At 41.3% G+C, this 26,651-nt stretch overlaps 1 protein-coding gene across 1 annotated transcript in view; it reads right to left on the reverse strand.

The window, feature by feature from the left end:
- Nucleotides 1–11,752: 11,752 nt before the first annotated feature.
- LOC142682168 (transcription factor ETV7-like) overlaps nucleotides 11,753–26,651 on the reverse strand; it is a 66,971-nt gene continuing 52,072 nt past the window's right edge. Inside the window, exon 4 of the mRNA XM_075847299.1 lies at nucleotides 11,753–12,748. Coding sequence (XP_075703414.1) covers nucleotides 12,649–12,748 — 100 coding nt within the window. The 3' untranslated portion in view covers nucleotides 11,753–12,648. The remainder of the gene's footprint in view (nucleotides 12,749–26,651) is intronic.

Here is a 26,651-nt window from a genome sequence, read left to right on the forward strand (position 1 = left end):
AAGAGTTAGTGCAGCCCATTAACTCTATCAGCACCCTGGACAGTACTATGATCGGCGCACGGAAATAACAGGTTCGGTCCGAATCGAACTTTTTAGTGAAATTTGGCGAACTAGCCGAACCGAACTTTTGATAAGTTCGCTCATCTCTAATCATAGGCCTCCCAGAGGGGGTAGAAGACCAACACCCAGATGTATTCATGAAAAATGGCTGCATGATAATTTTATGGATACCACATTCTCTGCAGCATTTGAAGTCAAGAGGACCAAAGAATTCCTGCCTGGTTCCTTAATCCGGGTCACTCCTAAAACCATTGCTGGCCCATTAGGTAAACTGTAAAGACAGGGATCGACATCAAGAAATGCTTAAGTGATTTACAAATGTCTCATGTCCTCATCATCCAATGGTTGCCAGTGAACCTCATATAACTACAGTATGTATGAAACCCATTAATACCTGAGAAATCCACAGCATGTAGAAGGTTCAATGAGTTTCTTTTATTAGTCATTAATTAAGTGAATAATTTGTCATAATAATGTTTATCGGGTATAAATGTTTCTATATTTCTCAAGTTAGCGGTGTTATATGTGATCCCAGAAATGCACCAATTATCTTTCTAAGCCAAGCTCCGTTTTTCTGATAGAGAGTTTATTCCCTGCTTCCCTTTACACAGCTTTATTGAAATAATAAAATTCTGGGTGCCTGCAGGTACAACTAGGGCAGCTTTCTGTATATGGATTTACTGCATGTTGCATTGCACTAAGTGGAAGTTATATAAATTTATATACAGCAAACAGTACACAGAGACAGCTGCAGAAAGCAGGAATTTTATTATTCAAAGGGGTTATCTGGGTTTTTAAAACTGATGGCCTGTACTTAGGATAGGCTGTCAATATTAGAGTGGGGTGGGTTCGACTCTTGTCACCCTCGCCGATCAGCTATTTGAAGGGTCTGCAACCCTTGTATGAGAGCTGCAGCCTCTTCATTGTTTTCATGGTTTAACTTCTCGTTCGTATTAGCACGTGCTGTTACATTTCTAGTGGCTGTGCATGGTATTGCACCCCTGTCCCATTAAAATTAAGGGGTCTTGTTAGGAATTGGATTATAAAAGCGGTAAGGTTTGGAATCTTAATTTATATAGGAGTCCTGTTTAAATTCTGAATTTATATAGGGGTCTGGTCTGGGGTATGAATTAATTTTGGTGTTTGGTCTGGGGTCTGAGTTTATTCTTGTTACTTAAAATGCTGGGAATTGCTGCAGAAGCAATAGGCTAAAATAGTCTGGGCAGCAGACTCTGCATTTATTATGGCAAGTCGTCATAACAATCTTGGCTGGAAAGGGAAGAAAAGGAAAGAGAACGTCTACAATCAGCGAAGACGTCACCTGTGAGTCACTGGATTTAATGAGGACATGTCAATCCTCTAAACATGTCTATTTTAGCAAATGTTTGTATGCTTTTACCTATCCAAGCGATTGTAAGATTCTTCTCTCGTGACACATTGGACTTTGTTACTGGTAAAACTTGGTAGATACATTCAGTATTTATTTGTGAAAAACACCAAAAATTGTGCGAAAAATTAGCATTTTTACAAATTTCTATGTATCTGTTTGTAATACATATGGTTATACCACACAAAATAGTTACTAATTAACATTTCCGATATCTCTATTTTAGATTGGCATAGATTTTTGAACATCCTTTTATTTTTCTAGGACGTTACAAGGCTTAGAACTTTAGCAGACATTCTCACAAATTTCAAAAGGCTGTTTTTACAGGGACCAGTTCAGTTCTGAAGTGGCTTTGAGGGGCCCATACAATACAAACCCCCATAAAGCACTCCATTTTAAAAACAGTACCCCTCAAAGTATTCAAAACAGCATTTAGAGAGTTTCTTAACTCTACAGACCTTTCACAAGAATTAGAGCAACGTAGGGGTGAAATTTACAAATTTCAGGTTTTTTTGCAGAAATAAATTTTTAATCCTTTTTTCTCTGTAACACGGAAGGTTTTACGAGATAAACACAACTTAATATTTATTGCCCAGATTCTGCAGTTTTTAGTGTGCTAATTTACTGAAGCACAGGCCTGAGAAGCAATGTAGTGCCTAGAGGATCTTGGGGCCTTCTTTTTATTAGATTATATTTTAGGCACCATGTCAGGTTTGAAGAGGTGCGATGCCAAAAAAACGGAAACACCCCAAAAAAGTCCCCATTTTGGAACCTAAACCCAACAAGGAATTCATCTCGGCATATAGTGAGCATTTTGACCCCACAGATTTTATTAGAATTTGTATGTCAAAATAAAAAATGCTTATTATTTTCCAATAAGATTGTTTAGCGAAAAAGAAAATCAATTTCCGCAAGGAATAAAGAAGAAAAAGCCACCAACATTTGTAAAGCAACTTCTCCAGAGTATGGAAATACCCCATATGTCGTCATAAACTGCAGTTTGGGCACATGGCAGGGCTCAGAAGGGAAGAAGCGCCATTTGGCTTTTGGAGTCCAGATTTTGCTGGATTGGTTTCTTGGTGCCATGTCGCATTTGCAAAGCCCCTTAAGGTAACAGTACAATGGAAACTTCCCAAAAGTGACTTCATTTGGGAAACTACACGCCTTGAGAAATTCATCTAGCATTTTTACCCCAAAGGTGCTTGATAGATTTTGTTAAAATTTGGACGTGAAAATGAAAAACTACATTTTTTTCCAATAAGATGTCATTTTCGCTGAAAAAAAACCAATTTCCACAAGGAATAAAGAAGAAAAAGCCCCCAAGATTTGTAAAACAACTTCTCCAGAGTATGTAAATACCCCATAGGTGGTAATAAACTGCTGTTTGGACAGACAGCAGGGCTCAGAAGGGAAGGTGTGCGATTTGGCTTTTGTAGCGCAGATTTTGCTGGATTGTTTTCTTGGGACCATGTTGCTTTTCCAAAGCCCCTGTGGGACCAAAACTTTGGAAACTTCCCAAAAGTGACTCCATTTTGGAAGCTATACCCCTTGACGATTTTATCTAGGGTTGTAGTGAGCATTTTGACCCCAGAGGACTTTTATAGATTTTATTAGAATTGGGCAGTGAAAATAAAAATTTCATTTTTTTCCAATAAGACTTAGATTTAGCGCAACATTTTTATTTTCTTAACGAAAAATGGAGAAAAAACACCTCAACATTTGTAAAGCAAGTTCTCCCGAATATGGCAATACCTAATATGTGGTAATAAACTACTGTTTGGGTACATGGTAGGGCTGAGAAGTGAAGGAGCGCCATTTGGCTTTTGGAGTGCAGATTTTGCTGGATTGGTTTCGGGCGCTATGTCGCATTTGCAAAGCCTCTATGGTACCAAAACAGTGGAAACCCACAAGAAGTGACCTCATTTTGGAAATGACACCCCTCAAGTTATTCACCTAGTGATGTAGTCAGCATGTTAGCCCTGCAGGTGTTTTCCAGAAATTAGTGTACACTCAATGTTGCAGAGTGAAAATGGTAATTTTTCTATAGCTATGCCAATATGTGGTACCCAGCTTGTGCCACCATGAAAAGACAGCTCTCTAACTATTATGCTGTGATTCCCAGATTTAGAAATATCTTCCATCTGGCCCTAATCTTTTCCTTGGACATTCGACAGAGTTCAGGACAGAAAGAGTACAATGCAAAATTGAGGCCTAATTTGGCGATTTACAAAGTAGTAAAGTAGTGAGCATTTTTACCCACAGGTCTTTTCTATAAATTAATGCGCTACAAATGGTGCAAAGTAAAATTGCAATTTTTCCCTAGATATGCCATTTCAGTGGCAAATATGTTGTGCCCAGCTTGTGCCACTGGAGACACACAACCCAAAAATTGTTAAAAGGGTTCTCCCGTGTATATTTGTGTAAGTAAACTGCTTTTTGGGCACACTGTAGGGCTCAGAAGGGAGGGAGCGCCCATTTGGAGTTTTCTTGGTAGTAGTTTTGTTTGGAGTATTACTGGTGTTTCAGTTTATAACGTGGGGGTACATGAAAGCTGTGCGGAGTACATCAGGGCATAATAATTGGGTAAAAAAGAAAAAAACAATAATCCATAGATGCGTGTTACGCTGTCAAGTAATCTTTTATGCACAGGCTAGTGTCGCACTGATAAATGGTGTAATGTCTTATCCCCATTTTGGTACACACTCTGCACCTCTGCAGTTTGGGGAATTTTGCTGGGAAGTGTTCTGGTATAATGCAGGTGTCCTCGCTTCCAGAAGATATGTTTGGGCCCTCACACTCCTGGTTCCCTAATTTAATTTTATTTTTATTATAGACGTAGTGGATGAGGGCTGTTTTGTTGCGGGACCAGCTGTCATTTTTACTGCTACCATTTTGAGGTACATGAGACTTTTTTAACACTTTTTATCCTATTTTTGGGAGGCAAGGTGACCAAAAAACAGCAATTCTCTGCAGAGTTTTCTATTTTTTTTTTATGCAGCGTTCACCATGCATTATAAATTACATGTTACGTTTATTGTGCGGGTCAGTACGATTCCGGCGATACCAAATTTATAGCACTTTTTTTCTGTTTTACAACTTTTTGCAAAATAAGTTAGTTTAGTAAAAATATTTTTTCTGTCACCATGTTCTGAGAGCCATAACGTTTTAATTTTTCGTTGATGGAGCTATATGAGGGCTTGTTTTTTGCAAGCTGAGCTATAGTTTTTATAGTTTTCATATAATTTTTGCATATATGCGACTTTTTTATCACTTTTTATTCCAATTTTTGGTAGGCAAAGTGACCAAAAAAAAGCAATTCTGGCATTGTTCTTTATGTAAAAATTTTTACGCCATTCACCACATAGAATAAATAACATAATATTTTTATAGTTCAGGCCGTTACGGACGCGGCGATACAAAATATGTATGGTTTATATATTTTTTCAATAATAAAGGACTTAATAAGGGAAAATAGGCTATTGTGTTTTATTTTATTACTTGAAACTTTTATTTTATTTTTTACAACTTTTTTTACATTTATTTTTAGACCCACTATGGGACTTGAAGGTATAATTTCTGATTTATTTTCTAACACATAGCACTACCTATGTAGAGCAATGTATTAAAACAGTCAGTCGTTCACTGACAGCAAGCCGATTAGGCTAACACCCACGACTGATGACGCAGGCTCAGCTTCTGAGCCAGCTCTTTCTTCCCATCAGTACCGGACGTGTGCTGTACGTAGAATATATGGTCCAAATCCTTCATCTGCCCCGATGAGAAATGGGGCAGGAGGTCCAGTAGATCCAGGTAGTTGTCTCGGTTCTGGAAGGGGGAGCTGTTTGGACTGAAGCCGTTCACCCATTCTGGAAGCCCTGAAGATGCCAGCATCTGAAGAGCTCCCATAGGCCCCTATATCTACAATTACAAACTGGTAGTTGCTGTCAGCCAAGGCGAACAGCATCACCAATAAATACTGCTTGTAATTGAAATATAGGTACCATGAGTGAGGTGGCTTCTTCACACTAATGTGTTTACCATCCAGTGCGCCACCACAGTTGGCAAACTGTGATTGTTGGTAAAAGCCCTCGGCAATCCGAAACCAGTCTTGTGCCTTGGGCTGTGGCATCATCGTCGCTCTCAGTCGCTGCCAGATGACTTCGCAGGGTCAGACAGATGATCTGTGAAATGGTGGAACACCCCAGTGGAAATTCAAAATGCAGTTATGCAAATGAGTTCCCTGTTGCCAGGAATCTGTGAAAAAAATATTTATAATAATTAGTGCTAGCAGTACCAGGGTGACATGGTGGCAATGGGCAAAGGCTACAACCAGGGTTATATAGTACTTGTAGCAGAGTGACATGGCGGCAATGGGCACAGGGGCAACTACGGTTATATACTACTTGTAGCATTATGACATGGCGGCAATGTGCACAGGGGACAACTACAATTATATACTACTTGTAGCAGGGAGACATGGCGACAATGGGCCCAGGGGACAACTACGGTTATACTACCTGTAGCAAGGTGACATGGCAGCAATGGACAAAAGGGACATTTGGTGTTCTTACCTGAGAGAAACGATGAGCCGTTCCTCCGAGATGCACCGTCGGTCAAAGCTGGAAATCGACATGTAGCAGAAGTTGTGAAACTTGTCCGGGTGCTGCCGCAGGTCTGCATACAGGGTATGGAAATGCACCTTTCTGGGCTGTTGGGAGACAATGGGGTGAACCCAGTACCTCCTCCTCCTCTTTGGTTCTTCTTCCAGCATAGCTTACTGTCCGAATCGCCGAGAGACGAGCCAGTCCAGAAGAGCATGAGAGCATGAACCACACGTGGGTAGTGCATCCTCGCAACGAAAGAAATGCCAGAAACCAAAGTTATATCAGCCGAGGATTCCATCAGAGCTCTCACAAAGCACAAATGCCAGAGAAAATGGTGCCAGAGCGATCATGTGACCTTTTCAAGGGGTTGCGACATAGTGGTGACATCATTTGTAGACTCCCATTTCTTTTTTTTTGCGGATCCGTAAATGCGGATGAACTAAGGATGCATGACGGTACGTATTTGCGGACAGCGTGCCTATATGCGAATGAGTCGCAGATGAGTTTGGATGACTAGGGATCCGTATTTGAGTAGAATAAAAGCCATTACAGTCGTGTGCATGAGGCCTTAGAGTCCATGCTGTTTAGTTTACAGATTATTGCTTAGGCTGGATACAATTGTAGCATATTACTATCCATGAGAAGTATTTGGCTTCTTTGGGTTTTCACTCCGTGTTTTCATCCCATTACAGCAAAAGTTAAAACAGAAATTTTAGCACATAGGATATTATAAAGTTGTATAACATTTTTTATTTTACAGTAATCAAGGTTTATTTGCAGAGAACCCCTTTAATACTTACACCCATATTGTCCAAGATTCATATCCCTACATCAAGAGAATTAGAAATTCTACAAGTTTCAGTGTACCAACTATTCCTGTCCAACAGTGGAATGAGATGAACTGGACTTTACTAAATATATCACGCCATGAATTATTACTTATGTTACCTATAACCTCATATTTAACCCCTGACTTTTACAGTTATTTTTGGTTTTTCATTTTCGCTCTTTCCTCCCCAACTTCCAGAAGCCATAAGTTTTTATTTTTTGGTCCAAAAAAAACGTATGAGGGATTGTTTTTTGAAGGACAAGTTGTACTTTTTCACGGCACCATTTATTGTACCATATTATATACTGGGAAACGTAAAGAAAATATTTGCTTAATTGTATTGTCTCCGCTTGTAAAGGGAGTCTAATATTACATTTTAGGAAACTGATGCTTAACCCCTTCGCGCTCAGCGACGTACTATTCCTTCGTGCTAAGTGCATCGTTCGCGCTCAGCGCTGGAATAGTATGTCGCGGGAGGAACGGCCATTTCGGCCGTGTTCCCGACACATACAGGAGCTGTAACAGCTGCTTTCTCGTACAGCAGTCGCCGCAGCTCCTTCTGCGGAGACTGATCGCTGTGTCCCCGCTGTTTAACCCCTTGAAAGCCGCTTTCAATAGCGATAGCGGCTTCTTAGGGGTTAAGCTGCCATCATCGGCCCGCTACACGATAGCGGCCGGCAATGGTGGCTATAGCAACCAGACGCCTAACAAGCCTAACAATGGCATCCAGCTAAAAAGTAAAAAAAAAGTTGTGTAAAAATAAGAAAATAAAAGTTTTAAAAGTAACAAAAGTAAAAATCCCCCTTTTACCCTTATCAGTCTTTTATTATTAATAAAAATAAATAAATAAACAAATAAACTATACATAATTGATATTGCCGCGTCCGTAACGGCCTGAACTACAAAAGTATTTCGTTATTTATCCCGCGCGGTGAACGCCGTAAAAGAAAATAATAATAAACCATACCAGAATCACAGTTTTTTGGTCACTTCACTTCTCAAAAAATGGAATAAAAAGAGATCAAAAAGTCGCATGTACCTAAAAATGGTACTGATCTAAACTACCGTTCGTTACGCAAAAACAAGTCCTCACACGGCTTTCCTGATGGAAAAAAAGACAAAAACTGTATGGCTCCTAGAATAAGGCAACACAAAAAGTAAATGATTTTTAATAAAAATTATTTTATTGTGCAAACACCATAAGACATAAAAAACCCTATAAACATTTGGTATCGCCGTAATCGTATCGCCATGCTGAATAAAGTGAATATGTCATTTATAGCGCACGGTGAACGCTGTAAAAAAAATAGAATAAAAAACAATAGAAGAATTGCTGTTTTTTAGTCACCACGCCTCTTAAAAATAGAACAAAAACTGAGCAAAAAGTCACATGCACCCCATGAAAACTACAATGAATTCCCCAAGGGGTCTAGTTTCCAAAATAGTGTCACTTTTGGGGGGTTTCCACTGTTTTGGCACCACAAGACCCAGGGGCGTAGCTAAAGGCTCATGGGCCCGAGTGCAAGAATTCAGCTTGGGCCCCCGTACCACTCCCCAACACCACCATCATCATCAGACCCCTGCGCGCGCTTATGCCCAGACGCCTTGCTAGTAAACTTTGTGTAGTGTTTACAGTTGAAAAAACCTTATTAACATATTATTTAAAAAAAAAAATGGTGAGGAAGTGTACTTTGCTCAGTAAGCCGTTTTGTTTACTATGATAATGAACACGTACACTTTGGAAAGTACCTGAAACATTAGTTTGTTTGTGATCGGCTGACAGTACACTATGAGATTTTTCCTTTGTATGAGCAGTTATGAGTTAATAATTGTTAGATATTTGGCAGTGCCAAAAGATAAGTTAAAATCAGCATAAGGCTGGGTTCACACAGACTTTTTTGGGTCAGATTTTGCTCTGCCTGCACGCCGATTTTCGCAGCGTTTTTCGCCCTTGGCCATTGAGCGCCGCGGGCAAAAAACTCAGTGACATACGTTTTCTCTGCCTCCCATTGATGTCAATGGGAGGTCAGAGGCGTAACCACCCGAAGATAGGGCATGTCCCTTCTTTTTCCAGAGAGCCGGTTTTTCCGCTCGTGGGAAAAAAATGCCTCCGCCTCCCATTGAAATCAATGGGAGGCATTTTCGTAAATTTTTTGGCGCGTTTTCTGACACGGTTTCCGTGTCAAAGAACGTGTTAAAAAAACTCTGTGTGAACTGGCCCTGAGGCCTCATTTACACGAGCGTGTGCGTTTTGCGCGCGCAAAAAAACGCTGCGTTTTGCGTGCGCAAAAGGCAATTGACAGCTCCGTGTGTCATCCGTGTATGATGCGCGGCTGCGTGATTTTCGCGCAGCCGCCATCATAGAGATGAGGCTAGTCGACGCCCGTCACTGTCCAAGGTGCTGAAAGAGCTAACTGATCGGCAGTAACTCTTTCAGCACCCTCGACAGTGAATGCCGATCACAATATACACCAACCTGTGAATAAAAAAAGACGTTCACACTTACCATGAACTGCCTGCTTCCTCCAGTCCGGTCTCCCGGCCGTTGCCTTGGTGACGCGTCCCTCTCTTGTCATCCGGCCCCACCTCCCAGGATGACGCGGCAGGCCATGAGACCGCTGCAGCCTGTGATTGGCTGCAGCCTGTGCTTGGCCTGTGATTGGCTGCAGCTGTCACTTGGCCTGAATTGTCATCCCGGGAGGTCGGACTGGAGGAAGGAGCCGGGACTTATCGGTAAGTCAGAACTTCTGTTTTTTTTTTACACGTATATGTATATTGTGATCGAAAGTCACTGTCCATGGTGCTGAAACAGTTTAAGTCTTTCAGCACCGTGGGCAGTGACTGTCTCCTGACGTCGCGTACCCGAACATTTTTTGCCGGGTTCGGTTAAAACGAGTTCGGCCGAACCCGGTGAAGTTCGGTGCGCTCATCTCTAATTTGACACTCCGTTTGGATGTTTGTAACCAGAAAAGCACGTGGTGCTTTTCTGTTTACATTCATCCTTTTGACAGCTCTTGCGTGATTTTCGCGCATGCAACGCAGGACCGTCAGTGTGGCATGCGTTGTTTTCACGCACCCATTAAAGTCAATGGGTGCGTGTTGCGTGAAAAACGCAAGAATATAGAACATGTCGTGAGTTTTACGCAACGCACTCACGCAGCGCAAAATTCACGCATCGTCTAAACAGCCCCATAGACTATTATAGGTGCGTACGACACGCGTGAAAAGCACGCGCGTCGCACGCGCGTATAATACGCTCGTGTAAATGAGGCCTAAGACAGATTATTTTACTTTTTTTCAAAGCACAATACAAATAGAGTAATAGTGTAAATAAGTATTTTGCCATTTTGTAATCCGTATACAGTATGTAAACCATAAATGTGCAGGAAAGATGGGTGTGTATAAATAGCACATCAAAGGCATTCTCTTAGCCTACACTCTCGATATAGGGCAACTGTACATGAAATCTCTGCCAAGTCCAAGGGAGTGTACCAATAAAGCTAACTTTATATGATATGGGTAGCGTTTGAAGACACTGTACCTGGACGACTTAAATTCTCTCTATCGAATTTTGCATTATTTTAAGATGGAAAAGGTACAGTGCTTGGGCTTAAAATAAGAATGTAAAATAATACTCAATGGGAGAAAGTTAGCCATGTTAATATGCCTGTTTTCTGGCAAAGAAATGTTGCAAACAGATCAAAAGTCGCAAAATTTGCATCTTTTGGGCAGTATCCTCCACTTTCGACCCCTTTTGAAAATGTAGGCGGAGCTTAGTGGAAGGGGCGTGCCCACTTCGGCCCGACATATTTACTATAATTTACACCAGAAACTGGCAACTTGCGAAAATTATAGCAAAGATCTACGACAGCTCCAGGTTGGCATAGATTTTATTTAGTGTCGCATGGACAACTGAAAATGCAAAACATTTATTAAGAGTCATTTGCCTCTTAATAAATTTGTTGCATCTTACTCTAGCTTGTTAGAACTAAAACTGGCACAATCTTGATACATCTTCCCCAATAAGTCTATAGGATTAAGCAATTTACATTTTCCTAGATTACATATTCGTTTTATAAGCGCTGGCAGTAGATTTACTTGCCATAATTTAAATATATGGTTTTCACAAATTTGTGTATGTGTGTATATAATTATACAGTACTTTTTGAGTTGATCATAAACATAATAAAGCAGAGTCCCTTATTTCAGAACATCTACAAAACGTATTGCTAAACGGAAGGAGCACTCACTAAATGACCTTGATCTCCTCATTGGTGGCTGAAAGATTAACCACACTATATGTAAATGTGTACACGTAATCCCTTTTGCTATTTTTTACTGACCAAGAGGGTTCACATGATGGCCCTTTCTGACCTCTCAGACTCTTTCAAAACTGAATAGGACATTGGGGTACACTTGGCTGTGTCTGGTGACAGACGATCTTTAAAGGAAATCTGTCACCAGACAAACCCCTTTAATATAGTGCATCTATGAGATACTCAACGTAATGTGCTTCAGGTGCCATGCAAAAGCGTGCTATACTAATTATGGTGTGTGCTCAGGCCTGATTGGCAAATGAAAATAGTTTTGTCTGCGACTCGACTAAGCACACAAGTGGTATGGCCGAAATCACATGATGCCTCTCGTTGAAAAAATATTGGCATATGGTGCACACTTCTGGATGACTCCCCTAACCGTTGTTTAGGGCACTATTCAGCATGTTCAATAGCTCTTGCTAAAGCAGAAAAAAACCATGGCCATCTTATAGATTCTCTTTGGCAAGCAGATACCGTGGTCATGTTAAAAATAATTCAGTGCAGTCTATGCTGAAGACTAAAAGAAACACAACAAAAAAAATATTTCTGTGACATTTTTATTCTTTATTTTTATTATTTTTTCCTTATGTTAGCATATAACTGCATATAACACATTCACTGCACATATCCATAATTCAATGGCAATTAACACAAGTTTTCTTAATTATTATCTTCATATGTATACACTTGGCTCTGCTCTCAGTTCATAGGAAATAATAGAAGTTGCATGCAGCACCAGCCATAGGCATCATGCACACAAGCGTATTTGTCATTCATATCATAAGGATATTCAATACGATGTTACTGCATTTCAATGGGGCAGATGTGTCCACCCTTAACTTGTTTCTAAAGCCGACAAATCCCGAAATGTGTGACACAAAATGTTAAACAAGCAGGTAAAAAAACCATAAACCTCCGACAGATGCCATTCTTGAGCCATCCATTGCCCATTGACTCCCATGTTAAAAAAAACCATAGCTTTAATGTATTTGTTTTTACTGGATAGCTGTGACGAATGTGTCTGACAGATGACATCCAACAGCCATTTGTTATCCTATGTTAATAGGTTTTTTACTAGAAGGTGCGAGATTGTATTGAAATGGTATCATGACAAATTGTATAACAACGCAATTCAAGAAAAGTTAATGGTGGGCACATCTGTACAATGGTGGAAACACATGCTGAGTCCACATGAAAAAAAATTTCAGTATGCTCCATCATGTTTTCAGTACATGTTTTCAGTATTTTGGGCTGTATTTGGTCAGTATTTTGCATCAGTATTTGGAAGTATTTGGAAGCCAAATCCTGCAGTGGTACCTAATGAGAAAAAAGTATAATGGAAAGATTTGTACCTCTTCCATGTTTTGGACCCACTCGTGGTTTTGGCTTCGTAATACTGATGCCAAATACTGACCAAAAACTGCAGTGTGAAAGTATCCTTAGTGAAATATCTCAAGGGGAAACAGCAATGATATATTCATCAGAGTCATATGTGTCTTGCGTTTGCAGTTTCTCCTCTGATGCATGTTTCTCTTTAGGTGACCTCAGAAACCTAAACAAAATAATTGTGGAATTAATCAGCATATAAATACATGTTTTTAATATGCAGAGAAAGCTAATTTTACAATTGAACATTTGTGTCTCGAATATGCAAACTCTTGACTGTATCACAATATTTGGAGGGATATTCTGTTTCATTGTCATTTTTATTTATTCATTTCTAGAATTGGAAACAATACAATTTTGTAATTTATATGTAATTAAAATTCTGCTCACATAATTTATTTTTACTAGTGTAGTCGACTCCAGTCTCTGCACAGTATAATGGATTAGTCCTAAGTAATCCACCCATAGGATGGATTCCTGCCTCTCTGGATTATTTGCCTTAATTGCTTAATTCATCTCACCCTTTTGGCATACTATATAAATCTGGCCAGGCTATTAAGCTTCCTGCCTCAAGTCTAGTTCCTTTCTGACTCTCTCTACAAAATGTTGCTGTCATTTGTGTACCGAACTTGCATTTTTTCCTGACCACGTCTCTGCCTCACGCGGTAACCTGTTGCTGCTCATCTGTGTACCGATCCTGGGCTGTTACTGGGCTACTCTTGCTATTATCACCCTCCTACATGATCTAGAATCTTAATCTGCTATAAACCTTAGCAGACTAGTCTGGCTCACATGTGGAATCCCCTGGAACAAGTCCTTTGACAACTATGAAGCAACAAATTGCTGAACTACAAGCATTTGGAGCTACTTATCAAAAAAAAAAATGTTCTCAGCTGCAAAATCGATAGGGAGAGCAACAAAGAGAGATGATTTAATTACAAAGACAACTTTCGTATGTGCGTGGCTCACTCAGCCACAGTCTCAAGTTTACACGCCATTACCCATTGGCGTAACAAACCCCCTGCAACCCTGACCGGAGGGTTAGGGGACCGAATCCCCCTCACGCTTGCTACATTAGTCCCTGGCAATGGTCTGCACCGTGGCACATACAAGGTCCTGACGCTGGCAGCACACAACGTCCATCTCTAAGGTTCAGCGGTTTTTCATACTGTTGACCTGATCTACAGGATAGGTCATCAGTATATGATCGGTGGGGGTGTAACACCCAGACCCCATACCGATCAGCTTTTGGGGATGCTTCCAGGCCTTGGATGTTATGCAGTGGCTTGTGTCAGAAGCAGAAGGCTTCCGTACACTGTATTGCGGCCGTGCTGGGTTATTGCAGCTCTGCTCCTATTCACTATGAAACACTGCCCTGTGCTCGGACAACCTCTTTAATTATGCTACATATATTTTTCAAATTTACTAGTGAAAAGAAAAATTTATTGCTTACAATTAATCTTCTGACAGATGAAGCTCCAGTGTTGGCTTCTCTTTATGTAGAAAAGGATAGTAATCTTCTGAATGTTTTGGATGACTGTATCACTGCTATGAATCAAGTTTTAGATGATCCTAATTGTTATGCCACAGCTGAAGTTAGACTGCATAATCTGCGGCAAGGAAGGTGCTCAGTTCCGGAATGCACAGAAGAGCTGCTGGGTAACTGATACCACAGGGAAGCTAGCGGCTCAGAAGAGCCAATTTCAGAGAGGGCTTTCAAAGCAAGTGAAGGATGTACTTTCCAAAGTGATAACCCCAGAAAAGTTGGAGAACTTAATGCAATTGTGCATTCAAATTGATCAGAGACTTAATGAAAAACGAAAGACTATACTGTGGGTATTTGGAGATAATCCTGCCTTCTCCTTCGATCAATCAAGTCAGAATACTCAGAAAGATACTGAATCTATATCTGAACCAATTTGACTTTATGTTATTCAAAAACAACAGCAGAAAAAGAGAGGCGACCTACAGAAAATATTTGCCTTTATTGAAGTGTACTATGCTGTTTATTGCTCAAATTAGATCCGTAGGACGATCGCTGTCAAAGATGTAATAGAAAATGGAGACGTCTGATCTGTTGGATTAAAAAATACTATAGGACGAAGACAAGTTGCTGGCACCAGAGAATCTTATTTTATAGTGCCAATACACATATGCACTAAAACACATGAGATTTCTTGTTCTGATATATTTGACCCCTATCATCATGGCCTTTTTCTCATGAAATTAAGCATCTTCAAGTTCTCATCATGCCTGATCATCAAGAAGTTATTCATTTCCAACTGTTTCTTCTCCAAAGTTTTCAGTGATTTGGGGAATTCCTTGGCTTTTTACTCACAAACTATTCATCAGTTGGGAAACACGTTGTATACATTTTCCATCTGAGTACTGTCAGCTAAATTGTCTGCCTAAACTTTTTCAATACTTGAGAATATCAATATCTGAACTTGCTGTTAACCCCTTAATACCGAAGGTATTTTAAACCTTAATGACCGAGCAATTTTGTAGGTTTTTCCATCGTCACATTCAAAGATCTATAACTTTTTTATTTTTGTGTCGACATAGCTGTATAAGGACTTTTTTTTTTTTGCGGGACAAGTTGTATTTTATAATAGCACCATTTTGGGATACATATAATTTATTGATTAACTTTTTAATAACTTTTTTAAAAACAGAAATTTCGTCATTTTTTTGCGTCTTAATTTTACGCCGTTTACCGTGTGGTATAAATAACATAATAACTTTATTCAGCGGGTCGTTACAATTGTGGCGATATCAAATTTATATTGATTTTTTTTATGTTTTCCTACTTTTACACAGTAACAACACATTTTTTTCAAAATTATTTGCTTTTGTGTCGCCATATTTTAAGAGCCATAACTTATTTATTTTTTGACCGATGCAGCTGTATGAGGGCTTTTTTTTTTTGCAGGACGATTTGTAGTTTTTATTGGTACCATTTTGGAGTAGATGCGACTGTTTGATCAGTTTTTGTCAAATACTTTTGAAGGCAGGATGAATAGAAAACAGCAATTCTGGCGTTGTTTTTTATTATATTTTTTACGCCGTTCACCGTGCAGGTTAAATAATGTAATTATTTTATGGTTGAGTTCGTTACGGACGCGGCGATACCAAATATGAGTAACTTTTAACTTTTTTTTCATTATAAAGTATTTTGTAAGGGGAAAAAGTGGGTATTTATTTTTTATTCTTTTACTTGGGACATTTATTTATTTCAAACTTTATTTAACTTTTTTTTACTTATTTTAGTCCCACTGGGGGACTTTACAGTGCAAACTTTTTGATCGCTATTATAATACACGCGGGGATGCCAGTGGGATGAGAGAGGGAGACCCCTCCCTCTAAAATCACTCAGATGCGGCGCTCGCTATTGAATGCCGCATCTGAGGGGTTAAATAAGATCGGAGAACACTGCTAGTGGTCTCCAATCGTTGTCCTGAAGCCCGAGGCTGTTAGCAACAGCATGGGCTTCAGGAGATCACCGGATGATGCGGGGAAAAATCTTCTGAAGTGCCGACGTGAAAAGGCGGCGCTTCAGAAGAACTACCCTGAATGGCCGACGTAAAAAAAAATATACGCCGGTCGTTAAGGGGTTAAAGATTAATTACCATCACAATACAAAGAATTTCAGGATGTCTGTGATAAAAAGAATGCAGATAAGCTACCTCCACATGGTTAATGATTGCCCAATAGAACTGTTACCCATAGCTACATAACCCTTTGGTCGAATCTACTTTCTTTCGGAAACAGAACTGAAAGCCCTTAAGGAATATTTGGATGAAAATTTGAATACAGGCTTTATCTTTCCATCTACATGTCCTGCGGGAGCACCCTTGTTCTTTGTTGATAAGAAATATTTAACCTTACGTCCCTGCATTGATTATAGGGAGCAAAAAAACGAACAGTTAAAAACCGATATCCTCTGGGGGCGTGGCTAGCCGGAGAACTGAGCAGACGTGCTTTCATGAGCTCCGCATCTAAAAAAAAGAATCTAATAACATCACAGCCTTTAAATCTATTTTTTGAAAGCTGAACCGGTGTGGTAGTGCAAAGAGATTCTCTGCAGCTGGTCAATCATCGCTGGATTCTTTGCAGACAAGTTTAATACCATTGTGGCCTAGACCATGCTCAGACCACGCGCTACACCAATGGGGACAGCTGCCACGCAGGCTCAGAAACATCATCAAAGGTGAGCGGCGTACCAATCAAGAGATTAAATCTCTCCCCAGTCATATTTCAACAAAAGGTTAAGGCGTAAACTATAACGCAGCCTGTTCGATTTCTACCGCATGTAAGGGCAGACCCGCGCCCCCCCCCTCTTAGATCTCTGAGACACTAACGTTTACAGACGCCCTGTTTATGCGATGGGGAAGCACTGTTGAGGTGTAACACAGAGAGTCACCGACCCCACTGACATACCAAAGGATCAAAGACACCGTCCGAACTGAGTCCTTATTCACTTGGCTAGGAACGGCACTCATACTAACATACCTAAATAACATGCCAAAAGTATGCAAACATTGCACGGAGAGCATCAGTCACCTTCCCCAGATACTAAACGGTAGGACATACCATTGAGAAGACATAAAAGGAAGCGAGGCAGCACATCCAAAAAAGTGGGAATTTATTCACCCAATGCAGAACACTGTGGGTGCGGAAGCCATAATGTAATTCCCATTACAGTCCAATATTGTTCTGTGCAAAGTGATAGGACCGATGGCAATAGACAAAAACAAAAATGTCACAGCACCAGAAAAAATGCTGCAAAGTGTACATGTCACAAAATAGGACTGGGTAAAAAGTCCCTATGAGTACACACAAAAAAAAAGAAGCGTGGCAGCACATCCAAAAAAGTGGGAATTTAATATTGGGCTGTAGTGGGCTTACGCACCCCCAGTGTTCTGCATTGGGTGAATAAATTCCCACTTTTTTTTGGGATGTGCTGCCTCGCTACTTTTTTTGTGTGTACTCATAAGGACTTTGAACCCAGTCCCATTTTGAGGCATCCACTCTTTGCTTCATTTTCATTGAAAATAACTTTGGGAAAGGGAAGAAACCAAACCCTTACTAGGCCTCAAAAAAGGGGACTGAATTTTGTCCTATACTGGAAAATGAACACGGCGTCCAGAACGCTATTTATGCAGTAAATGCTTTCTTTTACAGCAAGATAAAATAACAGCCTTGCAGAGTGCCCTCACCAGAGAAATAAAGGTCTACATTTTACTGTGAAATAAGAGGTAACTCTCCTTTGTAAAAGGAGCCACCTTGTTTTTTCCTCATTATACAAGTGCTTAGTGCTTTTAATTAAATCTCTATGGTCTCAGAACAACTAATTACCTTTCTACAGAACTGTGAATTTAAACAAGAAAGAGCATAGTTCAAAAATTCCTGGACTCTCTGTGGTCTTCTGATTAACTTCTAATCTGAGTATTCAACCTAAAAAGGAAATTTACTACTAGACCTATCAGCACAAAAGGTCCGTCCTACAAATTTAGAGAATATCATTTATACTCAGTAGTAGTTCAGAACATGTATTAACCCCTTCCCGCTCAGCTCAGTACTATTACATTGTGCTGAGCGCATCGTTCGCGCTCAGTTCAGTAATAGTACTGACCTGAGTTAACACGGCGCCATCTTTCCCCGGCACATGTTTGAGCTGTGATACCTGCTGTTTCCGACAGCAGGCTATCACAGCTCAGTGTGCAGGGACCGATCGCGGTGGTCCCCGCCGATTAACCCCTTAGAAGCCGCGTTCAATAGCGATCGCGGCTTCTTAGGGGTTAAGCCACAATCGAAGGCCCGCTACACGATAGCAGCCCGCGATGGCTGCTATGGCAACCAGAGTACTAATAATGGACTCTGGCTACGCCATCAACGGAAGCCTAGTGGGTCCTGACAAAGTCAGGACCCACTATGCTTGCTGTCAGCGAATAGCTGACAGCTCTAATACACTGCACTACGCGTGTAATAGAATAGTGATCAGGGCCTCCTGCCCTCAAGTTCCCTAGTGGGACAAAGTAAAAAAAAGTGTAAAAAAGTTAAAAAAAGTTGTGTAAAAATAAGAAAATAAAAGTTTTAAAAGTGATAAAAGTACAAATCCCCGTTTTTCCCTCATCAGTCCTTTATTATTAATAAAAATATATAAATAAACAAATAAACTATACATAATTGGTATCGCCGCATCCGTAACGGCCTGAACTACAAAGCGATGTAAAAGAAAATAATAATAAACCGTACTAGAATCACAATTGTTTGGTCACTTCATCTGCCAAAAAATTGAATAAAAAGAGATCAAAAAGTGGCATGTACCTAAAAATGGTACTGATCGAAACTACAGTTCGTTACGCAAAAAATAAGTCCTTGCACGGCTTTCCTGATGGAAAAATAAAACAGTTATGGCTCTTAGAATAAGGTAACACAAAAAGTAAATGATTTTTTACAAAATGTATTTTATTGTGCAAACGCCATAAGACATAAAAAAACTATACACATCTGGTATTGCCGTAATCGTATCGCCCACAGAATAAAGTGAATATTTCATTTATAGCGCATGGTGATCGCTGTAAAAAAAAAATAGAATAAGAAACAATAGTAAAATTGCTGTTTTTTAGTCACCACGCCTCTTAAAAATAGAATAAAAACTGATCAAAAAGTCGCGTGCACCCCATGAAAACTACAATGAATTCCTCAAGGGGTCTAGTTTTCAAAATAGGGTCACTTTTGGGGGTTTTCCCACTGTTTTGGCACCACATGGTGTTTTGGCACCACCATGGTGCCTAATAAATTAAATTAATTAAATTTCACCTCTACTTTGCTCTAAATTCCTGTGAAACACCTAAAGGGTTAATACATTTTCTAAATGCTTTTGTGAATACTTTGAGGGGTCTAGTTTCTAAAATGGGGTGTTTGATAGGGGTTTCTAATATATAGGCCCCTCAAAGCAACTTCAGAACTAAACTGGAACCTAAAAAATAAATAAAAATGAGGCAATACTTCACTTCTTACATTATACGGATAATGAGCAGTGCCCACCCCGAGATGACCCCAGTTTTGACCGTTTGTATAAATGGAGACCCCTATTAGTAGACCATTTCAGTGCCCGAGAATAGTATTTCTATTGATGAGTGCTTGGTACATTTTAAAGGGAGGCTTCAATTCCGCCAGTACCTGCCGAGTAAGAGGGCAAAGTATGGCGTGAAGATGTATAAGCTGTGCGAGGGGGTATCAGGGTAAACCTACAAATTTAGGATATATGAAGGGAAGGACACCAGTATTCAGCCCCCAGAATGCCCCCCTTTACTGGGAGTTAATACAAAAATTGTGTGGGATTTTGTGCACCCACTGCTGGACCAGGGTTACCACCTCTACCTGGATAATTTTTATACCAGTGTCCCACTCTTCAACTGCCTCGCTTCCAGAAGTCCTGCGGCATGCGGCACTGCTAGAAGAAATCTGAGAAGCCTCCCTAAGACTCTGCTTGGGCAAACAAGAAGTGGTGAGAGCTGGGCACAATCCAGCAGCAATATATTGTGTGTCAAGTACAAGACAAGAGAGATGTCCCACCAGTATCTATGTACCTGTATGAGGTACCAGAACAGAGACCCCCAAACCAGACTGCATCCTGGACTACAGTAGGTACATGGGAGGGGTGGACTTGTCAGATCAAGTCCTGAAGCCCTACAGTACTTCTGGAAGCGAGGCCACACGCATCGTACCAGGGCAACACTTTCCAGGAGAAGTTCCCCAAACTGGCAAGAAGGGAAAAAGTCAAAAGAGCTGCAAAGTCTGCTATAAGAGGGGGATAAGGAAGGACAAAATATACCAATGTGACACATGTCCCGAAAAACCAGAGCTCTGTATGAAAGTGTTTTAAAATTTATCATCCATCCCTTTATTTTTAATTTACCACAGTTTTACTTACCCTGATGCACTCCGCACAGCTTACCCCTCCTCATATTTCCCCTCTGAGCCCTACCTCAGGGGCTTCTGCGTACATGACTTAGCACCAGAAAAGCTCCAGTAGGCCAAATGGTGGTCCTTTCCTTCTGAGCCCTGCCGTGTGCCCAGGCAGCTAATAACAGCCACATGTAGGGTATTGCCATACCCGGGAGAACCCACATTACAGTTTATGGGGTGTATGTCTCCGGTGGCACATGCTGGGCACAATATATCGGAAACTGACATGGCATATATATATATAGAAAAATTGCAACTCTCACTCTGCACCATCTGTTGCGCATTATCTTTTACACAGTACCTGTGGGGTCAAAATGCTCACTACACCTCTAGATGAATTCCTTAAGGGGTGTCGTTTTTAAAACGGGGTTCACTTCTCAGGGGTTTCAACTGTACTGGTACCTCAAGGGCTTCTGCACACATGACTTAGCACCAGAAAATCCCCAGTAGGCCACATGGTGGTCCTTTCCTTCTGAGCCCTCCCATGGGCCAAAACGGCAGTTTATCACCACAAATAGGGTATTGCCGCACTCAGGACAAATTGGGCAACAAATTGGGGTATTTTATTCCTTGTGAAAATAAGAAATTTTGAGCCAAAACAACATCTTATTGGAAAAAAGTTGTTTTTTTTGTAATTCACAGCCCAATTCAAATAAGTTCTGTGAAAAAACTGTGGGGTCTAAATGGTCACAACACCCATAAATGAATTCCTTGAGGGGTGTAGTTTCCAAAATGGGGTCACTTCTGGTGGGTTTCCATTCCTTTGATACCTCTGGGGCTCTGCAAATGCGACATGGCACCCGAAAACCAATCCAGCTAAATCTGGACTCCTAAGAACACATAGCGCTGTTTTATGCGGGTTTCTAATACATAGGCCCCTCAAAGCCCCTTCAGAACTGAACAGGTACCTTAAAAAAAAGGCTTTTGAAATTTTCTTAAAAATATGAGAAATTGCAGTTTATGTTCTTAGCCTTGTATCGTCCAAGAAAAATAAAATAATGCTCAAAAAACTATGCCAATCTAAAGTAGACTTATGTGAAATGTGAACTAGTAACTATTTTGGGTGGTATAACCATCTGTTTTACAAGCAGATGCATTTAAATTCAGAAAAATTTTATTTTTTCAAATTTTTCTCTACATTTTGCAATTTTTCACAAATGAACACTGAATATATCGACCAAATTTTACTACTAACATAAAGCCCAATGCCTCACGAGACAACAGTCTCAGAATCGCTTGCATAGGTTTAAGCATTCCGACGTTATTACCACATAAAGTGAAATATGTCCGATTTAAAAAATGGGCTCTGAGCCTTAAGGCCCAAACTAGGCTGCAACCTTAAGGGGTTAGTATGGGAACCCTAAATGTCCTATTTACATAATACAGTTCTTCCAGCAAGTTATATAAGAAAGGGATCATAATGGGCAAACCCAAAAAAAACTCAATCGATGAACAAGTCAAAAACAGCAAAACCACAAAAAAAGGTAAAGAAAAAAAATGTAAAGAAATGGAAATTACCAGCCTATGGGGAAAATCAAAGCTCGATTTCAAGAGTTGATCCTAAGAAAGATAAATCTAAGGATAATTTTGCAACTTCATGTTGGTCAGACAGTGAAGAAGAAGACCTAGCCAGGGGCGTAGCTAGAGGCTCATGGGCCCCGATGCAAAAATTCTTACTGGGCCCCCCCCTCCCCCGCAAACTTCTCATGGCCGACGGTCCACTTTCAGCTGCATCGCTGGGTCTCCTAAATGACCCAACAATGCAGCACTAGCAGCCGGGGGCGTCACTAAGGCTGGGTTCACACACACTATTTACGGATGTAATTAGGGCGTTTTAGCATTGAATTACGTCCGAAAATGCGGCTCAAAAGCGTCGGCAAACATCTGCCCATTCATTTGAATGGGTCTTACGATGTTCTGTGCCGACGGTCATTTTTTTTTACGCGTCGCTGTCAAAAGGCGGCGCGTAAAAAAGTGCCTGTCACTTCTTCAGACGTAAATGGAGCCGTTTTCCATGGACTCCATGGAAAACCAGCTTCAGTTACTTCCGTAATGGACGCAGCAAAAGACGCCTCCACATGCCATTACGGCTGAAATTACGGTGCTGTTTTCTCCTGAAAACAGCACAGTAATTTCAGCCGTAACGGACGCTGCCGTGTGAACATACCCTCAGGGCTTAAAATGTCCGGGAAATAGCCCCAATACATATGTGTCCGCCCCCAAAAAAAGTGTGTATATGAGACAGCATAGCATATCTATAGCACTACGACCCTATAAACTATGGATAGGATTAGATACAGTGGCTGAGCAGACAGTATCACACATGATAGCATTAGATACAGTGGCTCAGAAGGCAGTATCACACATGATAGGATTAGATACACAGCTCAGCAGACAGTATCACACATGATAGGATTAGATACAGTGGCCCAGCAGACAGTATCACACATGATAGGATTAGATACAGTGGCTCAGCAGACAGTACCACACATGATAGGATTAGATACAGTGGCTCAGCAGACAGTACCACACATGATAGGATTAGATACAGTGGCTCAGCAGACAGTATCACACATGATAGGATTAGATACAGTGGCTCAGCAGACAGTACCACACATGATAGGATTAGATACAGTGGCTCAGCAGACAGTATCACACATGATAGGATTAGATACAGTGGCTCAGCAGACAGTATCACACATGATCGGATTAGATATAGGGCCCAGCAGACAGTATCATACATGATTGGATTAGATACACAGCTCAGCAGACTGTATCACACATGATAGGATTAGATACAGGGCCCAGCTCGCTGACATTGCGGCTCCAGCGCTGGACCCAGGATAGGTAAGAATAATAATTTTGCTTCTTTATGTGTTACTGATTATTTTTGTGTTTGTGTTTTTTTTACAGGTTCGGTTGTTGGACTTCGGATTTGAGGACTTCAATGACGGCGTTTTTTTTATTCTCAATAAAATGGTTAATGAGGGTTGTGTTTTTTTATTTCAATAAAATATTTTTTCTATGTGCTTGTATCTTTTTAAACTTTATTACTACCGCCTTAGTAATGGCCGCTGGCTGATTGACAACCTCCATTACTAGGCTTAATGTCAGCCGGTGCAGAGGCTACACTAACCCCCATTATTACCCCGGTACCCACCGCCACCAGGGGTACTGGGAAGAGCCGGGTACAAACCAGTACCCGACCATCTGTAGTGACGGGCAGGGGTGGCCGCAGGCTGGTAGTATTAGGCTGGGGAAGGCCAAAAACAGTGGCCCTCCCACCCTTGTAATGCTGCCTGCTGCTGCTGTGTTGTATCTGGCTGGTTATGAAAATTGGGGGGGACCCGACATCATTCTTTCCAATTATTTTTTTTTAAATGACGTGGGGTCCCCCCCATTTTCATAACCAGCCAGATACAATAAAGCAGCAACAGCCTAGCATTACCAGGATGGGAAGGGCCACTGTTTTCGACCTTTCCCCTCCTGATAATACCAGCCTGCGGCCACCCCAGTGGCCAACCATCACTACAGATGGTCAAGTACTGGATGGTACCCGGCTCTTCCCAGCACCCCTGGTGGTGGTGGGTAACGGGGTAATAATGGGGGTTAGTGTTAGCCTCTGTACCTGCTAACACTAAGCCCCGCCTTAGCAATGGATGCTGTCAATCAGCCGGCGGCCATTACTAAGGCGGTAGTAATATAGTTTAAAAAAAAAACACAAAGACATAGAAAAAATATTTTATTGAAATAAAAAAAAAAACACACAGTCCTCATTAACCATTTTATTAATAAAAAAAAAAGCTGTCATCGAAGTAGTCCTGGAATCCGCCGTAGTCCAACGACCGAACCTGTAAGAAAACACACAAAAAATGATTAGTAACACATGTGTTAGGGTATGTGCACACACACTAATTACGTCCGTAATTGACGGACGTATTTCGGCCGCAAGTACTGGACCAAACACAGTGCAGGGAGCCGGGCTCCTAGCATCATACTTATGTACGACGCTAGGAGTCCCTGCCTCGCTGCCGGACAACTGTCCCGTACTGAAAACATGTTTACAGTATTGGACAGTTGTCCTGCAGCGAGCCAGGGACTCTTAGCATCGTACATAACTATAATGCTAGCAGCCCGGCTCCCTGCACTGTGTTCGGTCCGTATCTTGCGGCCGAAATACGTCCGTCAATTACGGACGTAATTAGTGTGTGTGCACATACCCTAAGGCTTAGATACAGGGCCCATGTGTGATACTGTCTGTGGGACCCTGTAACTAAGCCTACCACAAGGTAGGCTTAGATACAGGGTCCAGCAGACAGTAATCTTATACAGTATAAGATTAGTGTGTGCTGGGGCCCTGTATCTAAACCTACAGTGTGGTAGGCTTAGATACAGGGCCCAGCAGACAGGATCACGCATGGGCCATGTATCTAAGCCTACCATGTGATTGGCTTAGATACAGGGCCCAGCAGACAGGATCACACAATCTGTGATCCTGTCTCATGGGCCCCCTAAGCCTGATACATCGTAGGCTTAGGGGTTGTGCAGTCCCTAAACATTGATGGCCTATCCACAGGATAGGCCATCAATAGCTGATGTGTCGCCCGGGACCCGCAAATCAGCTGTTTTGAAGGGGCCGCAGCACTCGTACGAGAGCTGCTTCCCCTTCATTTCACTACTCGCTCACACTGTGAATCGCCGACACCGATTCACAGTGTGACCGGAATGAAGTGACAGGAATGAAGGGGAGCAGCTCTCGTACGAGTGCTGCGGCCCCTTCAAAACAGCTGATTGGCGGGTCCCGGGAGTCAGACCCCGCCAGTCAGGGCTAACCTTACCTTCCTCTTCGGCCGCGGCGGGAGTTCTGTAGTCTCGATGCTGTGCGCGGCGGCATAGCACTGTGACGTCATGCGCTGCGCACAGCGCTTGACGTCAGGACCTCCGCTGCGATCCGGAACCAGGAAGGTAAGTAAAGTATGTTACTATAGTAACAGGGGCCCGCGGCCCGAGTTACTATAGTAACTTTTTATTGATGTGGTGCGGGGGGCCGTGGGCCCCCCTGGCTTCGGGGCCCGGTCGCAATTGCGACCGCTGCGACCCCTATAGCTACGCCAGTGGACCTAGCAATACAAGATTCCTCTGATCTCAAGGACTATATTAAAGAGGCTCTGTCACCACATTATAAGTGCCCTACCTCGTACATAAAGGGATTGTCACTGTAATGTAGATAACAACAGTGTTTTTTATTTTGAAAAACAATAAATTTTGAGCAAGTTATGCACAATTTTAGATTTATGCTAATTTGTTTCTTAATAGAGAACTGGGCGTGTTTTTACTTTTTTACCAACTGGGCGTTGTGGAGAGAAGTGTATGACGCTAACCAATCAGTGACCAATCAGCATCATACACTTCTCTCCATTAATTTTTAGCAGTGCTCACAACACAGCGTGATCTCGCGAGATCACGCTGTGCAGTCACATACTCCCATATTAACTTTACTGAAGTGTCTTGGGAGTGGATAGACATCACCTCCAGCCAGGACGCGATATCTATTCATCACTCCTGACACTTCGGTAAAGTTTCTGTGAATGACAGCACATGTGATCTCGCAAGATCTCATTATGTAGGAGATAGGGCACTTATAATGTGGTGACAGAGCCTCTTTAAAGCTCTTCCTACAACGGCCTGTACCTGGAGCTTATTTAAAGAATTTACCCAGACAGTAAAAGAAGAAATATCAGAAATGAGGAATGATGTTAAACAAGCCTTTACCAGAATCCAATCCCTAGTGTATATCTGCACCCGAGTTATCTCTAATGTTGAAAGAATGTCTGAGATACTCATGGACAAGCAAAACAAAATGTTTTTGGAAAGACTACATATAGATGACCTTGAAAATATATCTAGAAGAAATAACCTGAGAATAAGATGTATACCTGATAAATAAATTCCTAATGTACTCACTCAAATATTCAACTAACTTCTGGGGAAAGAAGAAAGCCATGATATAAGTCTCAAAAGAGCACACAGACTGTTCTTGCCCAAATCTGTCGGCCCAGATAAACCTAGAGACATTCTATGCTGCACACAAA

This window comes from Rhinoderma darwinii, assembly GCF_050947455.1.
Source record: "Rhinoderma darwinii isolate aRhiDar2 chromosome 2 unlocalized genomic scaffold, aRhiDar2.hap1 SUPER_2_unloc_9, whole genome shotgun sequence".
Lineage (NCBI taxonomy): Eukaryota > Metazoa > Chordata > Amphibia > Anura > Rhinodermatidae > Rhinoderma > Rhinoderma darwinii.